This window comes from Chrysochloris asiatica, unplaced genomic scaffold, assembly GCF_000296735.1.
Source record: "Chrysochloris asiatica unplaced genomic scaffold, ChrAsi1.0 scaffold00009, whole genome shotgun sequence".
NCBI classification, from domain to species: domain Eukaryota; kingdom Metazoa; phylum Chordata; class Mammalia; order Afrosoricida; family Chrysochloridae; genus Chrysochloris; species Chrysochloris asiatica.
The window spans coordinates 15,878,544-15,896,421 of record NW_006408527.1 but is presented as its reverse complement, the minus strand read 5'-3'; the positions used below and the strand labels follow the sequence as shown (position 1 = coordinate 15,896,421).

At 37.6% G+C, this 17,878-nt stretch overlaps 1 protein-coding gene across 1 annotated transcript; it reads right to left on the bottom strand.

Annotated features, from left to right (window-relative positions):
- Window positions 1–7,246: 7,246 nt before the first annotated feature.
- Window positions 7,247–17,643, bottom strand: FAM72A (family with sequence similarity 72, member A). The gene is made up of 4 exons (XM_006834070.1): window positions 17,492–17,643; window positions 15,519–15,596; window positions 11,445–11,569; window positions 7,247–7,341 (listed from the first exon to the last, which is right to left on the bottom strand). Exons 1-4 carry the CDS (start codon window positions 17,641–17,643, stop codon window positions 7,247–7,249), a joined length of 450 nt encoding a protein of 149 aa, XP_006834133.1.
- Window positions 17,644–17,878: the final 235 nt, after the last annotated feature.

Genomic DNA, 17,878 nt, shown 5'->3' with positions numbered 1-17,878 from the left:
ATTGTCTGCATCTCAATTTAGAACAGAAACCAACTAAGGTCTAATAGAGAAAGATGTGTACTGGAAAGCTCAACTTTATTTGAATTGAAGATGATGCACTAAAATACAAAAAGGAAGCACAGTAAAGAGCTAATTAATTCTGGCTTCTCTAAATCTTAAAGAGGTGTCGCTTACTAGCTGTGTGAATTGGGACACATTTTTTTACCTCTCTCTGTTTCAGTTCCCTGGTCCGTATGGTGGGGATAAAAATAGGACTTATTTCTTAGGATTGTTACCTATAAAGCACTTTGAACAGTGCTTGGCATCTGGGAGACCCTCAATAAATGTTGTCCCACTTTCTTCTTCCCCTCCACTAGCATATTAACTCCACGTGAGAACAGGAACTTTGTCTTATTTAGTTCTGTATTTTTAGCATCTACTTTGCTCACAGTAGACATTCAATAAATATTTGTTGAATTGATTGATTAATGAAAGTATCTGGGCTTTGATATTGAAAGTCAAGGAATATTTTTCTAAGTTCTATAGGAGGAAAAAAAATTAACTTCAATTTGGAATAGGAAAGAAACTTCAACTAAGATCGGAAGACCCAGATTCAAGTTTGGATTGTTTTAACAGTCTGTGTGATAAGTTTAAGATTTTCTTTCTTAATTTGTACACTGGGAATAACTCCCAAGTTTATTCTGAGGGTTATTAAAGTATATGTGAAAGCTCATAATAAACTATAAACGGATACACAAACACATGATATTATTAATTTGTATTTGAGTGGGTTTGTCCTTTGGATGACAATGATTCTTGGAGAGTCTTAGAAGAAAGAATCTTTAGCTAAATATTCAAGTACTAAAAATATTCAACCCCAGAGGTACCACAGACATAGACTAATTTTTTCCATCTGTACAGTTTAGGGTAGATTTGGCATAAGCTCAATACCAGGCAAGAAAGAAACTATGGTTTAGGCTGCTTTAAAAGTAAAAAAAAAAAAAAAAAAAAAGTCAGACAAGGAAACTATTTCCTTTTATAAGCATGAATGTTAAAGCAGAGGAAGTCTATATGGAGTAATTCATCACTGAAGCCACATTATTTGATCCATATTCCCTTTTGCTTTTCCCCACTCTCCACTGGTGCACTAGTTGTTATTGTTTTTAAATACATTTGAGTCAGTTCCAACTCACAGCAATCCTGTATAGGGTTTCCAAGGACCAGCTGGTGGGTTTGAACCACTGACCTTGCAGTTCACAGTCCAGTGCTTACCTTATAGCGCCACACCAGGACTCTGGTGTTCTAGTTAGTTATTTTATATATCATGGCCACTTCCCTCTTACCCAAAGAAAAGCAGTACAGGTTGTTCTTACTCAGTCACATGTGAGTCAGAGGTCAAAGGAACAGCTCTTTCTAAGGCGATCTCTCGAGAGTACTAATACTTCAGGACACAAGTTTTCGAAGCCAGTGAGTATTCAAAATATTATGCTTTTAAGATTAGGCCCCACCCAAGATGTCTCCACAAAGCTTGAGTTTGAGGTCGAGAAATTGGTTTAAGGAAAAAAGATACAGTAGCAGAAAAAGTCATGGTGGGTGAGCTGACAACTCACTACCCCTTCCTTGAACTTCAGGAATTACAAGATAGAAACGGGGCGGGATGTGGGCGGAGGGCTGTTCCCCAGTAAACACCAGATGTTCCAGGAAAGACTAGTAGTTCAGGAAACTTAAGTCTTATGTGTGTTCTTAGGGTATGACAATATATCCCATTTTCATGGTCAAGTTCTTAAAAACATCAAGAAAAAGACATTAGGAAAGCTAAACTTGATTATACTTTACCATCGGAATTCTCCACGGAAATCTCATCATTTTATTCTCTGGTTTAAAACCATCACTAACTTCACATCAAGTTTAAATTTACAATCACATAGAAGAGTGTTTATAACATGACCTCAACCTTTAGCTTCACCTTCTAGGTAAATCTTGTTACATATCTTAGAAGATAAACCTTACCCCAAACCAAACCCATTGGCATCAAGTCGATGTTGACTCATACAATCCTATATAAAGTTTCTAAGACTGTAAATCTTTCTTTACAGGAGCAGAAAGCCTCATCTTTCTCCCATGAAGTGGCTTGTTGTTGTTTTTGTTAAGTGCAATCTAGTCAGTTCCAACTCATAGTGACCCTGTTTAGGGTTTCTGAAAAGCCGCTGGTGGGTTTGAACTGCTGAACTTGCAGTTAGCAGTCCAGTACTTATCCTATAGTGCTACCAGGGCTTCTAGTCAGAAGGTGTGTGTGTGTGTGTGTGTGTGTGTGTGTGTGTGTGTGTGTGGCAGGGGGCGGGGAGGGGGGTTTACTTATAATGTCCCAAATACAACAGATACTGTTGAAATGCCCATTCATTTGCTTACCTTATTTTCTCTGCCCAGAACACTCGTCCCAGATGGCAAACTCCTGTGTTTCAAAACATTGTTTAAATATCATTTTTCCTCTGTAGCTTCCTCAACACCTACTTTCTTTCTACTCAGAATGATTGTTTTTTCAACTACGGAGTCATAGCACTTTAAACATGCTTTTGTTAAATCATTTAATGCAATGAATTAGATAGACTCATCAGAGTCTATTTCCTCTTCAACTCACTGTGAACTCCTTGAAGGCAAATGTGAACCCAGTCTGTCATTGCAAAGCTCTTGATATGTTATAGGAGCATAGTACAGGTTTGTTGAATTGAATTAAATAGAAGAGGGCCAAAGTTTAGATGGATTGTCTAGGAAGTATGGTAGGATTGATAAGTATACCAAACCCATAAATGGGATTCTGCTCTTGGTTTTTCCAAAATCAAAAAACAAATCTGCTATCTTTTTGTCAGTTCTGACTCGTCACGACCCGATAGTTCAGAGTAGAACTACCTCATCCCATAGGATCTCCAACGTTGTAAATCTTTTTGAAATCAGATTGCCCCATTTTTGTCCCACAGTGTGGCTTATTGGGTCCAAACCACAGGCTTTAGAGTTAGCAGCCCAGCATTTAACCACTGCTCCACAAAGCACATGAAGCTTGCTTTTATTTTAAAAAAACAACAACAACAAAACAGCAAAGAAAACCCCAGCGTCATGGATGCTTTTCTTTAGATAAAACATTATTAATCAGTTTTCTGCTTAGAATTGACTTTCCTAAAACTTGGCTGAATAGTTTAAAATATTCTCCAGCTGGAGTGGAATCACATTTGGGGCATGCTTCAATCAGTGCACCTCTGTCTTGCTTTTGCTCTTCAAAGAGCCCCTCAGTCAATCTAAGCCTTTGAAGGCATGAGCTGAGCGGAAACCAGATGAACTGTGTTGAATTTTAAACCAGATGAACTGTGTTGCTATATTCTTTACTCTAGCACTAAACATTTCTTCTTTAATTAAATAAGTTAACTAAAGACTTATATAATGTGATATCCATTAATTTTTTTGTTTTATCCATGATGCCCACCTTGTTTCAGAAAATATTTAAAGGAGGTTAAAGAAACAAATCAAATCTAAACACAAATGGTTCTACAATCATCCTTTGGGGTTTTGTTTTTGTTTCTTTTAGTGACCTTCTATCAATGCTGTCAGCCAATGCAAAGTACTTGGAAATTTTTCCAGGTCCTGTTGTTGTTGTTAGGTGCCATTTTGTTATGGTTGAGCCCATTGCTACTGCCACTGTGACAATCCATCTAGTTAGGGGTCTCCCTCTTTTTTTCTGACTTTCCACTCCACCAAGCTTGATGTCCTTCTCCAGGGACTACCTGTTGTTGTTAAGTGCTGAGGAGTCGGTTCTGACTCACAGCGTCCCTGTACAGGGTTTCCAAGGCTGTAAATCTTTACGGGAGCAGAAAGCCTCATCTTTCTCCCATGGAACACCTGGTAGTTTCGAACTGCTGACCTTACACCTCCTAAAAATATGCCCAAAGTACGAGAGACTAAATTTGGTCAGTCTGGCTTCTAAAGGAGCATTCTGGCTGTATTTTTTCAATGCAGATTTGTTTGTTCTGGGAATCCATAGTACTTTGGATATTCTTTTCTAACACTACAATTCAAATATATTAATTCTTCTACAGTCTTCCTTATGCATTGTCCAATTTTCATATGCATATGAGGTTATTGAAAGTACCATGGCTTGGATCAGGTGCACAGTAGTCCTCAAACTGACATCTTTGAAAATGAATTCTTAGACAATTTCAATCTTTTCTTTACTTATCCTGATATTATTTATTGGTCCAGTGGTGAGGATTCTTTTTTCTGTTTACATTAAGGTGCAACCCATACTGAAGGCTGTGGTCTTTGATCTTCAACAGTAAGTGTTTTAAGTCCTCTTGGCTTTCAGCAAGCAAGGTTGTATCATCTACATATTGTTAATGGGTCTTCCTCCAATCCTGATGCCATGTTCCTCTTCATATCATATAATCCAGCTTCTTGGATTATTTGTTCAGCATACAGATTCAATAGATGTGATAAAATAATACAACCATGTGCATACCTTTTCTGATTTCAAACCACATGGTATCCTCAGATATTTGAATAACTGCCTCTTGGTTTATGTACAGGTTCCTCATGATCACAAGGAAGTGTTCTGGAATACCCATTCTTTGCAATGTTATCCATAGTATGTCATAATCCATACAATTGAAAGCCTTTGCATAGTCAATAAGCGTCTCTCTGATTTTCTCTGCTTTGAGCCAAGATCCATGTGTCATCAGCAATGATCTCCCTTGTTCCAAATCCTCATCTGAATCCGGCTTAGACACCTTTTATCTTCATTTACAGCAAATGATTCTGTCAAATGTCAACAGGCCACTTTTACCCCAAGATCCAGTAAGAGTGTGTTCAGTCTTGAAATCAGTCAGCCACTTCCGCCCTCATCTACTGTACGTAAGAGTGAAGTCACCCAATAGGTATCCTTGCTAAGTAAGATCATTTGTTGTGTTGTTGTTAAGTGCCTTCCCGTTGGTTCCTACTCATTAGTGACCCTGTATAGGTTTTCTGGGGGAGAGGGTGGTGGGTTTGAACCATCAACCTTGTACTTATCTGAAAGCATCACACCAGGACTCCAAGTAAGATCACAACTGATTTCCAGTCCTGAGGTGGTCAGGGGTCTGGTTTAGCATATAAGTTAAAAGTAGTAGCTTTGAAGTTCATCAATCTGAGGTTCAATCTCGTCACACCTCTTACCAATTATGTGACTTTAGACCAGTTATTTAACTGCTGTATGCCTCACATGTCTTATCAGTGAAAAAAAAGAAGAAGAATGGTACCTATACCTCATAGACTCCTGGTGTGGTGCTGCAGACAAACCACTGGACTTGGAACCATGAGGTCAGCAATTCAAATCCACTAGCTACTCCTATACAGGGTTGCTATGACTGGAAACTGACTCAACAATACTTAACGGCATACCTCATGGAAGTTGATATTAGGCCGTGTCATGGATTACAAGTTGGGCTGCTAATCACAAGGTCAGTAGTGACCATGGGAGAAAGATGAGGCTTCCTGCTCCTGTAAAGATTTTACAGCCTAGGAAACCTTATCCAGTGCTGCCAGGCATAAGAACTGTCTTAGTGACACACAGATACCAGCACACCTCATGGGTTTGTTGTGTGGAATAAGTGAATTAAATATATAAAGCACTTAGAACATTGCCCGGCACAAGGTAAGCACTCAACAAATGATTGCTCCTATATCCTATGTTGTTGTTGTTGTTAAGTGCCGTGCAGTTGGTTCCAACTCATGGACCTATATAGGGTTTCCAAAGAGCAGCTGCTGAGTTTGAACCTCCGACCTTATGGTTAGCAGTCCAGTGCTTATCCTATAGCACCACACAAGGACTCCCCTATGTCCTATGCTACCAAAGAAATTGGATATAATAAAAAAAAAAATTAAAGGACGACTGGATCACTTTTAGAACAAACTTTATTTATAAAACCATAACTCAGTATGCTTTGGTATCACTATTGACAAAATGCCTACAGTTGCAATATTAGCTAAGAAAATGTAAAGATTTTAGCTTTACAGATAACCAGAACTCAACACTATCCCAGTTTTACTATTACTGTTTGGCTCTGAGTGCACCTTAAAAGAACAACAAAACTGTTTAATGTACAATAGGTTAAACAAATCATTTATTTATTTATTTATTTTTCTATTAAGAGATGAGACTGGGACTACTCGTCTATAATATTATTGACAGGGAAGGCCCTAGGGAATAGGACAATTTAAAGACGAAGGGCTAGTTTTTTTGGCTTTCATAATACAAAGTCCAAAATGGCTTTTTTGTTGTGGTTGTTGTTTAAACAACAATGTTAAAAATGGCTTTTTTGTTGTGGTTGTTTAAGTGCTGTTGAGTAAGTACTGACCAATAGCAACCCTGTACAGGGTTTCCGAGGAGCAGCTGATGAGTTTGAACCGCCAACCTTGTGGTTCAAACCAACTTTGCAGTCCAACGCATTAATCCACAGCGCCACACCAGATTTCCATAATGGCTTTAGCAGAATGCTAATAAATAACATTGGTAAACAGTATATATTGGTAATTTTCTGACCTAATATCATAATCTGGAGAAAGATAAGGCTTTCTACTCCTACAAAGATCTATAGACTCAGAATCCCCATAGAGGACCACTATGAATCAGAACCCAACTCGACGGCACTTAACAACAATGATAACAATATCATCATGCTGACGACACCTCTGCACATTTGCAAGTTTGGATATACTCTATTTGATGATTCATGAAGTGCTGTTCTACATTTAAAGTAATCACCAATATAACACGACAAACTGTATCCATGGAAACCTAATAGCTTGTTTATAAACACACACACACACACACACACCCCCATTAATACTCAGTTGCGTTTGAACTATGGCTCATGAGTACTAGTAGTCCTTATACAGCGATGTAAAATTAATCATATCTGGTATCAAGTTATAAGAAAAACTCTCTTAGAATAGGAGGTAGTGAGTGACATGTAAAATAGTCTTCTATCTGAATCTAAGAACACACTCATGATGGTCAAGGGAAAGCAGGAAGGGAAGACAGAGAAGGCACAACAACTTCATTGGCTCAAATTAAATGGAGGTACTTAATTTGAGATCGCAAATAAATAAATCAACAAACGCTCTATTTTTGCTTTAAGAAATCACTAGCAAATCCTTACTAACAATTTTAAAGTCCATGTATATGTATATTAATAAACATTTTAAATAAGGAAAGATTTGAACACTATGTATATCATAATTCTGTTCATCTAATGCACTCTTCTTCAGAGACATCTAGAATATCTTCATCTATATTCTCTTCTACCTCTGGCAAATTGCCCCAGAGTAGGACGTTTACACCTGGAAATAAAAAAATTTTAAAAATCAGAAAATTATTTAGTGCTGGCAACTTAGATATATAAACATTTAACATTCATCTATTAAACCACAGTTGTTAGGACACAAAAATTACTTACACCATTTCAAAGAGAAAGCTTACATTCTAAAATCTTAGTACTCAAAAGGATCAGTCCACTAAACTATGCCATAAGGGGCTCTGGTAGCATAATAGATTACAAGCTGGGCAGCAGTTTGAATCTACCAGTCGCTCCATGGGAGAAAGATGAAGCTTTCTGCTCCCGTAAAGATGGACAGCCTTGGAAATCGTATACAGGAACTGATTCAATGGCACACAACCTCCACCACCACCATTCTATGCCATAATCACTCTTAAGTGATAATGTGCTGGTCTGTTTGAATGAGCTTTAAGAATGGAGATCTTAGAGGATCCTTTTAGATTAGTGCTTTCTTTTTGGAAGGATCAGGGAATGGACTTTGAATAAATCTCATTTCCTCAATAAGCCTTTTTTTTTGCAATATTTCAGAGACAGTTATAATATGAACTGCAGTTTCTTGATCTTGGTGCTTTGGGGGCTAGAATAAAGGAAGGCTGTCAAGGCAAAGCTAAAAACTTTAGGATGAAGTTGTAGCAGTCAGCCTAATACACAGCAATCGAAAATCTCATTGAGAAAGGATAGTCAAATTTCTTAGATAGTGTAAGAGCAAACATATAGTAGAGGATTATGAGATAGTTATGTTGGCCACATATCAGTACTATACTATAACTTGAAAACACTAAATGAAAGAAATCCCATTCCTCGGAAACCATGCATAGGGTCCCTATGAGTCGGAATTGACTTCACAACAAGAAAGTTACTGATGTTTAAAAAGAAAAGCTGTCCAGCTGTCGGTGTGGAACAAGGATGACTCAGCAACTCAGAATTCCTCAGGGAAGGAGTTGAGAGATGGAAACACCACCTTCAGAAATATATAGACCTAGATAGAGAATATGTCAAGAAGCAGCAGCTTCACATTTTGATATTTATATTTAGTAAAGGTATTTATGATTTTATATGGAGTCCTAGTGTGGCACTGTGGGATAAGCACTGGACTGCTAACCATAAGGTTGGCGGCTCAAACCCACCATCTAATCCTTGGAAACCCTATCTGGGGTCACTATGAGTCAGGACCAATTCGATAGCACTTAACAACAGAACATGAATTTACAGCATTACTTTTTTCACTTATCTTTCTTTGTATGTCATGGATGCTTTTACTAATTTTACTACAAATGTATGCAACACAGATCATATTCACATATTAATGCACTATGTATTTAACTTTTTAATGAAATTATAGTATTATACTATATGTATCTTCTCTAATTAGCTTTTTTTCACTCAGCATTGGGTTTTTGAGGTTTACCTATGCTGATATGTATAGACTTAGCTCATATACCTCATTTATTTTCTTTCTGAAGAGTTTCCATTATGGGAATAACAACACATTGCAAATATGGTCCATCATTTATCCCTTTCTCTAACTGTCCATCTTGAACAGATTCCCAAGGAGACAGGTACAAGGAAGCCCACTACTGTGTTCTTGAGATGGTGGGAAACAACTGTCTCTTTTTGTTGACAGAGATACTGGAATTTAACCAGGCAAAAAGTTAGCATCTATTTGCCCCTGCTGAGGATATGTTGTTGTTGTTGTTAAGTGCCATTAAGTTGGTTCCAACTCATAGCGGCCTGTACTGGGTTTCTGAGGAGCAGTTTGTAGGTTTCAACCTCCAACCTTGCAGTTCAAACTACCTTTGCAGTCCAATGCCTAGCGTACAGGTATTGATTTGCTGGAAATTTTTGTGTGTTTAGATTGTCTAATAATTTTTTAAAAACCACTTTAATTTTTGTTTCCCCCAAGAATGAGTGGTATTCTGCTTCTGGTAATATGGTATTGAAGAACAGACAGGATAGTAAGAAATTATTAAGCCAAAATGTAGGAAAATTAGAACCCTTAAAGGTAAATGCAATGTAAAACTGATGATCTGCTCTGTAAACCTTCGCTCAATGCACAATAAAAAGTGTTTTGTTTTTTTTAAAAAAAAAGGTAAATGCAAATCTGAAGCCAATTTGGCTTTAAGGGTATTTACCAATATCAGGGAATTTGAGTGGAGGTTTTCCACGTTTCTACAGGGACAATTTCTGGAAATCAAGTCTAAATGTGGAACATAGACTAGAACACAGACCTTGTGGGGCTCTTTTCGGTATAAACATTCTAGGATTTTATAAAACATGTGTGTGTATTCCTTTGATGCTGCTGACTCAGGTGATTTGTGGACAGTTCCAATGTGTTTATAAGAAACTACCTTTTATACCAAGCATCTAGAAAATCTTACTTTCATTCACAGTATTAGGGTGACAAAAGAGAAGTTTGGTATTCTTGGAGTCAATATTCAGAGACACGAAGTGGCTCAGCACAATTGGTTCAAAAGAGAGAAAATAAACTAGCAGAGTGGATGTGACAGGAGCAGCCCCTTCCTTTCTCTGTTAAGAGGAGAGGAAGGAAATCCTGTGATCCATCTGTTTCTCACGGATTAGATTCAACGTGAATGGTAGAATGCTGGGCTTTTATCTGTTAAAAATTTACCAATATTAAAAAGTAAATCAAAATAGAAAACTCTCCACCCTGTGTTTCGAATTCTCTAAAGCAGGAAAAACAATATCAAAGCAGAAGCTTCCTTTAATGTATCTATGCCCCATTTAGGAGAGTTCAGATAAGCCCTTGCTAGAAAATGGCCTTCTTAACATACCAGAGTCTTAAATTAAGCTGAGTCCCAGGTGATATATATATGGAGCTCTGGTAGCATACGAATCGGGCTGCTAATTTTACGGTCAGCAGTTCGAAACTACCAGCTGTTCTGCGGGAGAAAGATGAGGCTTTCTGCTCCGGTAAAGATTTACAGCATTGGAAACCCTGTACAGAGTCGCTATGAGTCAGAACCGACTCCACGGCACGTAACAACAACAACAATATATATATATATATGTATATGTATATGTATATGTATATGTATATGTATATGTATATGTATATGTATGTCCTGGTGTGGCGCTGTGGGTTAATGCGCCAGACTGCAAAGCCGTTTGAACTTCAAGGTTGGCTGTTCAAGCTCATCAGTTGCTCCTCGGAAACCTATACAAGGTCATTATAGGTTGGAACCGACTCGACGGCATTTAACAACAACAACAACGTATATGTGTACATATACACACACACACACATATATATATATATAAACATTTAAGTATAATTGGAAGGTTTAAAGACCATGGAGATAAATCATACTTTCAACAAACCAAAAAAAGGGAACATACTTTAAGTTCCAAAGATCAAGAACAATACATTTACAAGCCTGAGAGCATTAGTGCCAACTTACATTGTCAAGTTCTTTAAAGTCAACTTGGTTATGTAAATACAAATTAGACATTGAGAAAGTGTATCCTATAACAAAACTGGTTGACTCCAAACAGTATAAACTGTTTTATGTAAATATTCTTTGAGGATTTATACTATATTTTCTTAATAAAAATAATTAGCATTAACATGGTGGAGTTAAATATTTCCCATGGATCAAAAACAAATTAGGAGGCTAGATATTAAAATGTCTATTTTTATCATGCATCAAGTATCACCAAATACAGAGGGATATAGTTCTCCTCTTCTGCCACTACCTCTCACGTCCACCCAAACCACCCCCTTTCTCTGGCTCACATACAGACACACACAATTAAGTGATTGTTAAGTCTAAAGTCTTTAAACATTCTTTGGAGTCAGAATATGTACCAAGACAGCAGCTTAGAACAATTAAGGTATCAGTGTAAAAAGACCAAGAAACCCAGCCAAGGTGGAGCTCTTAAATACAGTGATGAACATAAAAATGGTAATGAATTTTGGCTAATCATCTGCATACGAAAATGTTTGGGAAAAAACATCATTAAAGTTTTACTCTATCTGATCACACCCAGCTAATAAGAGGGAGTCATTCTAAAATGACTTATTGGGAGTTTCACTGCAGTATACAACAGAGAAATGTTAGAGGGATGTTTGAATCAATTGTTTCTTACCAGTAGGGTCTAGTCTGTTAATACCATAAACTGCTTGGCTGTGAAACATCCAGAAGTGTCCGTTGTTACAGGAGAGAAGGCAGGAGCTACATGGAACAATCACATGATAGCCTACAATGTTCCCACTAAAAAAGAAAGTAATGCGATTAGACTCCATATACATAGAAACATTTTTATTTGATAATACAATTCTATTGCTTTTGTTAAGTGTCATTGAGTTGATGCTGACTCATAGCAACCCTGTATAAGGTTTCTGAGGAACGGCTGGTGGGTTTGAACTGCTGATCTTGTGGCTAGCAGTCCAGTGCTTATCCTCCAGGGTCACACCAGGACTCCAGTGTCCGTATAATTTAGAACTTATTCTTTCCTAACAACATCCATAGCTGAATAGGGGTTATTCTGTTAATGGTTTCAGTTTTACCATTACATGGGAAAACTAGTCTTTAAATTAAGTAAAAGAAAACTTTTATGCATTCAGAAGCTAGGTTCTGGATACCATTAGGTTGTGATCTGTTCTGTAAAGCACACCAAATTAATTTGCTGTGCAGACAAAATATGTCAAATAACCTCCAATCTACAGGTAAAACGATGTTTCTTTCCTTATAACTTGGGCAAGTTGGGTTCTTACAATGCTCTACTTCCATGCCAGCACCTAAAAACTGTTTCAACAGATGGAAGAGTAGGAAGACAGCATGAGTCCCTGTAAACAAAACACAAGCTGGCGGTTCTAATTTTAGTTTAAGTGCTTTTGCAAAAATTCAGAAAGAAAGCAAAACCATGGTCTCTAGAGAAAGTTACAAAAGATTTTGTCTTCAGTATCATCCAGCGGATTGTAAGTACTTCACTCAATCACAGATTATTCTACTAATATCTGGTCATATATTAAATAACATGAACACAGAGACTATTTTAGTTTTATTTATTTATTTATTTATTTTTAAATGGCAACATGAACTGTTTATACCATGAATTGTAAATTCTTATTATAGCTTGGTCTCATTCTGTAAAATGTGGGAGTCAGTCATTTTTGTGTGGCCTTATAAAGAATACTTTAAAAATACCAGCCCACCTAAAATATATCTTCTAATCATACCTGCTTTCAGGACAAACAAATGAAAATAGAAGTTGTTCTTGGACTAGGACTGACAGTTATTTGTAAAATGATATTGTAAGACTAAATGCCACAGCTTTAATTACAACCTACATTCATTTATTCTTTCACTCACTCACTCATTCATTCAACTCATGTTTCTCTAGATGGAGTATCTCCTATGTGACCAGGCACTATTCTAGATGCTAGAGATATAACAACAACCACCAAAACCAACTGTCCAAAACCACTATCAAGTGACTGTGAGCACTAGAATGTGGCTGTCTGAACTGGGATGTGCTCTAATTATAAAGGAGTCCTGCTGTGGCACTGTGGGTTAATGTGCCAGACTGCAAAGCCATTTGAACTGAAAGGTTGGCAGTTCAAGCTCACCAGCCGCTCTTTGGAAACCCTATACAGGGTCGCTATGGGTTGGAACGGACTCAATGGCACTTAACAACAACAACAAGTGTAATAAAATGTACAACAGGTTTCATTAATAATTTTCGTGTTATTGATTACAGAGATGATAGAAGTTTGAATATATGAGAGGGCTTTAATGAAGTTGGTGGAAAAACAAAATGAAAAGATACTGGAATTTTTCCATTAACTTTTTGAAGCCCCTCATACATGTTTCTCCCGCTTTTTGAAAGTTCATTTTATGTCATCTCGCTTTTACAAAAGACTTACATTAGAACTTGTTTTTGGTAACCAAAAGAAATCTGAAGATTTTCGCCTTTATGAAAAAAGGAGAAAAACTGAACTAGCCTTAAGTGTTTTATTAGCAGCGATCCCATGTAAATAGGCACAGACCCATGCAAGTGTGATGTTACCAAGTTCCTTTGCATCAAGCTGCCATAGTTTGAGAACACTATGTTAGTGTTACTTTAAGGTTTTATGTTATTTTGTAAGGTTTGTTAGGTGATGTTTTGGGCCTGAGAATGCTCAAAATTACTCCTTATGTCAATGGATGGTAATTGCGTCTTTGCTTTACGCCATTTTTGTTTTAAGGAATCGCTCTTTCGGATAGCGAGGGAAACCTGTATAAGGCTAAATAACATGTATAACTAAAATTAATTTTTCCGGTTTCTTTTTCCTTGTTTTGAGAGGGTGATGTGCAGTGTATATTGGATAAGTGTTTATTTAGTAACAGCAACACTCAGTTTCTCAAGACAAAGATGAGTTGAAGTTCCTCCAAAACTTTTTACTTTTTAGAAACATTGACTACTAGAAAATTTTAAATTGCTTATGCAGCTTGTTGAATCCTGCTGTACAGTGATGTTCTAGATGAGCTGAGCTCCTATTGCTTCTCTCATTTACACAGACTACTCTGCCCCAGGCTCAGGATGCCTCACCCACACTGACATCATGGCTTTGTCCCTGAGCATGTTAAGCTTCTTCTTGCCTTGAGTTCTTTGCATTTGCTTTTCCTCGGCCTCCTTATCCTTTAGGACTCAACTTTAATGTTTCCTCTTCATGAGAAGACTTCCCTGGCCATGTTATCTAAAATAGCTCTTACCTATGCTCCCATCCTTCCAACCTCTATTATTTTCTATGATTGATTATTATTTCCTTTGGCGCACTTCCTACCAAATTAAATATCTTCTTGATTGATTGTCTTCTCACTAGAATAGAATGTCCAAAGGCCAGGTACTTAGACATTTGCTGCTTATATTCTCACTCTTATAACATAGTGGTTGTTGTTGTTAAGTGCTGTCTGAATCACTTTCAACTCATAACAACCCTGTATATGGTTTATGAGGAGTGATTGGTGAGCTTGAACCGTTGACCTTGCCGTCCAAATCGGCCTTGCAGTCCAGCACATTAACCTGCATATTATAGGAGTCCTAGTAGAAAGGAACTCTGGTAGCGTAGTGGTTACTAGTCGGTCTGCAAACCTGAAGGTCAGCAGTTTGAAACTACCAGCCCCTCGAGGGGAGAAAGATGAGGCTTTCTGCTCCCATAAAGATTTATGGCCTCGGAAACCCTGTACAGGGTCTCTATGGGTTGGAACCGACTCGATGGCACTTCACAATAGCAACTGGATAGGGTTTCTGAGGAGCGGCTGGTGAGCTAGAACCGCTGACCTTGCAGTTCAAACGGCTTTGCAGTCTGGCGCATTAACCCACAGCCCCACACCAGGGTTGTTGTTAAGTGCCATCGAGTCGGTTCCGACCCATAACGACCCTGGATAGGGTTTCCGAGGAAGGCTGGAGAGCTTGAACCGCTAACCTTGCAGTTCAAACAGCTTTGCAGTCTGGCGCATTAACCCATAGCGCCATACCAGGACTCCTCCACACCAGGGTAGGTGCTTAATAAATAAATGAATGAATATCCTGAAGTTAAAAAATCAATGGCACATAAGAAGAGTTTGCTAATTTAAAAGACAAGGATTAAAATTTGCAATCCAAGTCACATTTAAATGAAGACATTTTAACTTTTTTCTTTCTAAAGTAAGAATAATAACACCAATAATAACACCGTTTATCTACCTCTTAAAAGATGATACTACTAGCTGGCATCTCTGTTGCAATTTATAATTTATCAAGCTTTTAGCATTCATGATTCATTTGATCTTTATAACAATTCTATATAGAAATATAAGAAATAAGGAAACAGATTCAGAAGTTTAGAGATATAAGGAATTTACTTAAGATCAGATGGAGAGTAAGAACAAGGCCAGGACTCAATCTTGATTCTTATGACTGTAAATTGAAGTGCTTTCCCCACTAAAATGGCATTGCTTGGTTCTGAAACTTAAAGCAGATATTCGTGAACGCGCTTCAAAAAACTGTAAAACCATATATAAATGTTAAGAATCAAAAGACTGTTTTTTAAAGCTTTACCTAACAAATGGTTTTTCAATGGCTCATTGTATGGGATATAACCAGTACTCGTAACAGCCCGCTGAACCTTTCACTGTGTTTTAGCATCTATATCCATCTTCCAAACACAGGGCTATCTAAAATATTGCCACATATTACCATTTTAAACATGCCACGTCCTTCAGTTTACATTTGCAGATGTCAGTGAAATAGCATCTTCCAATGAAGTCCACTGCACTGGAGAGGAAAAAATAGAGATAGGTCAAATGTAGTTTTGTAATTTCACCGTAAATTTTGTGGCTCAAAAATAACTTGGCTCAAAAAAGATTCTAAAGTGGACCGTTAGTGTATTTTATGAGCCAGTTAGCATTTGTAAGCTTACCATAAACATATGAAAAGCCTACCTTTTGAAAAAAAATCTTATGTTCATTGATTCACATTTCTTAGCACATTAATCCATCACCATAATAACCCCTCAAAGGAGAGAAGATAATAGCAAAGGTCTGATTCTAGTCTATTCTGGGCTCTGGCGCTCACCTATAAAAATTCACTGTCTTTCGTATGATTGACTGCCTTATTACTTACCAAAGTGATTGCTAAGATGAATGGGTTAATATTTTATATTTGTGTTGTGTGTTCGCACACATGCTACTAAAAAGAAAAAGAACAAGACAATATATCAACCTTTGCAAAAGTAGGTTCTATGATGTATTGCCTTTCCTTTTTCATTTTCGAAACACACACACATTGAAAATATCAGCCCAAGCATTTTTGTAAGAATTGAGAGTCTTTGACTCTGGTATTAAGCACATTTAATCCATTTCAGATAAGAAATCAAGGAAGGCAGAGTCCAAAGCTTTACCTGGGTATATAAGTATTTCTTTAATTTGAAATTTCTATCATTATCGTGAAATTAATTTTAAAGTATTATGGTTACTAGCCTGCATCCTCTGATTTTCTGTCCAAAGATTGGACACTGCCCGCCCATATTTTGGCTAATTACTCTTTCACTGTACTGATAAAGTTTCAATCTTGACAATCATGTACCATACATATATTTGAATTATGAAGACAGAACATACCTTTTAGAGTGAGAGAAAGGCACATTTAAATCAAGTAAAATGGTTACTTTTCAAACAGAAAGCAAGTTCTTAAAGGTCTATACCCAAAAGTGGATATCAAAATCTCCCCTGCCTTTAAGTCAATTGTTATGCTGAGTGGTGGCTGAAAACAAATGTTGGTTCCGACTCATAGCAATCCTGTATAAGCTTTCTGAGGAGTAGTTGGTGGGTTTGAACTGCAGACTTTATGGTTATCCTACAGTGCCACATCAGGACTTGTAAATATATATATATATATATATATGGTTTAATTATGCAAAGAAATGCATCAATATCCAAAATAGGCTTTAAAGGACACAAGGATTATTTTAGTGCTAAATCTCTATTTCATCCAATACAAACATAGTTAAGTATTTCTCCCAAGGAAAAAGAAAGGTTTTTGAGAAAAGAATATTGAATTAGATGGACAATGGTCAAAACTATGAACTTTTTTAGTGTAATATTTTATGGGTCAAAGGGAAGAACTGAAATGTTCTCTCCTGTCCAACAGTACTGAAAATCTTGTCTGAATTTACTAAAGCCTCGTGGTTACGAATCGGGCTGCGAACCTTAAGGTCAGCGGTTCGAAACTACCAGCCACTCCGCGGGAGAAAGATGAGGCTTTCTACTCCCGTAAAGATTTACACCCTTGGAAACCCTGTACAGGGTCGCTATGGGTCGGACCCGACTCGATGGCACTTAACAACAACAACAACAACAAGGTCATACATAGACTTGGTCCAGTGTATTGCGATGGGGCCAGGAGCGACACAATGCCAGGGATCTAATTTAAGAGATGCGCAGTCACATGACTATAATTGAACTATGAACATTACATCACGATTGCCCACTTTGGCTAAACCACAGACTTTGTCCAAACAGTCTGCCCACTTAGGTATGCTCCAAGGGGCTCATCAGACGGCTGGCAGCGGCTGGCACACCAAGATGATAAGCTCCTTGTTGACTCCCAGAGGTCCAAGCCATACACTTTTCCCATTTAGTTAAAGGCTACCCACCACTAGCATGACTTACTTGGTAGGAGGGATGTCTGTAGAGAAAAGGTCTATTTCAGTATCAGCCAGCAAAACCGCCTTCATTCCCCTAGAGCTGAGAACTTGTTTACAGAACTTGCAACACAGGATGGACACACACCGGTCCTTGAAATTACAACTGCTAGCTGACATACCGTCCCAGGCAGGAGGTGGTGTGGGAGTTTTGAGAAAGGAAACAAGACCAAGGTCTCTCCTAGTTTGATTCACTTAGGCTGAAAATCAAGTTGTTAGGCCTTGGGTTTTTATTTATTTATATTTAGGCCTGAAGTTGGGACGAAAATGAGTTATTTTCTGTTTTCCCGGTGCAAGGGTAAAGGTAATATTTATTGAGTAGGGACAGGGACGAAGCAGCAAATTTGGCTTTCCT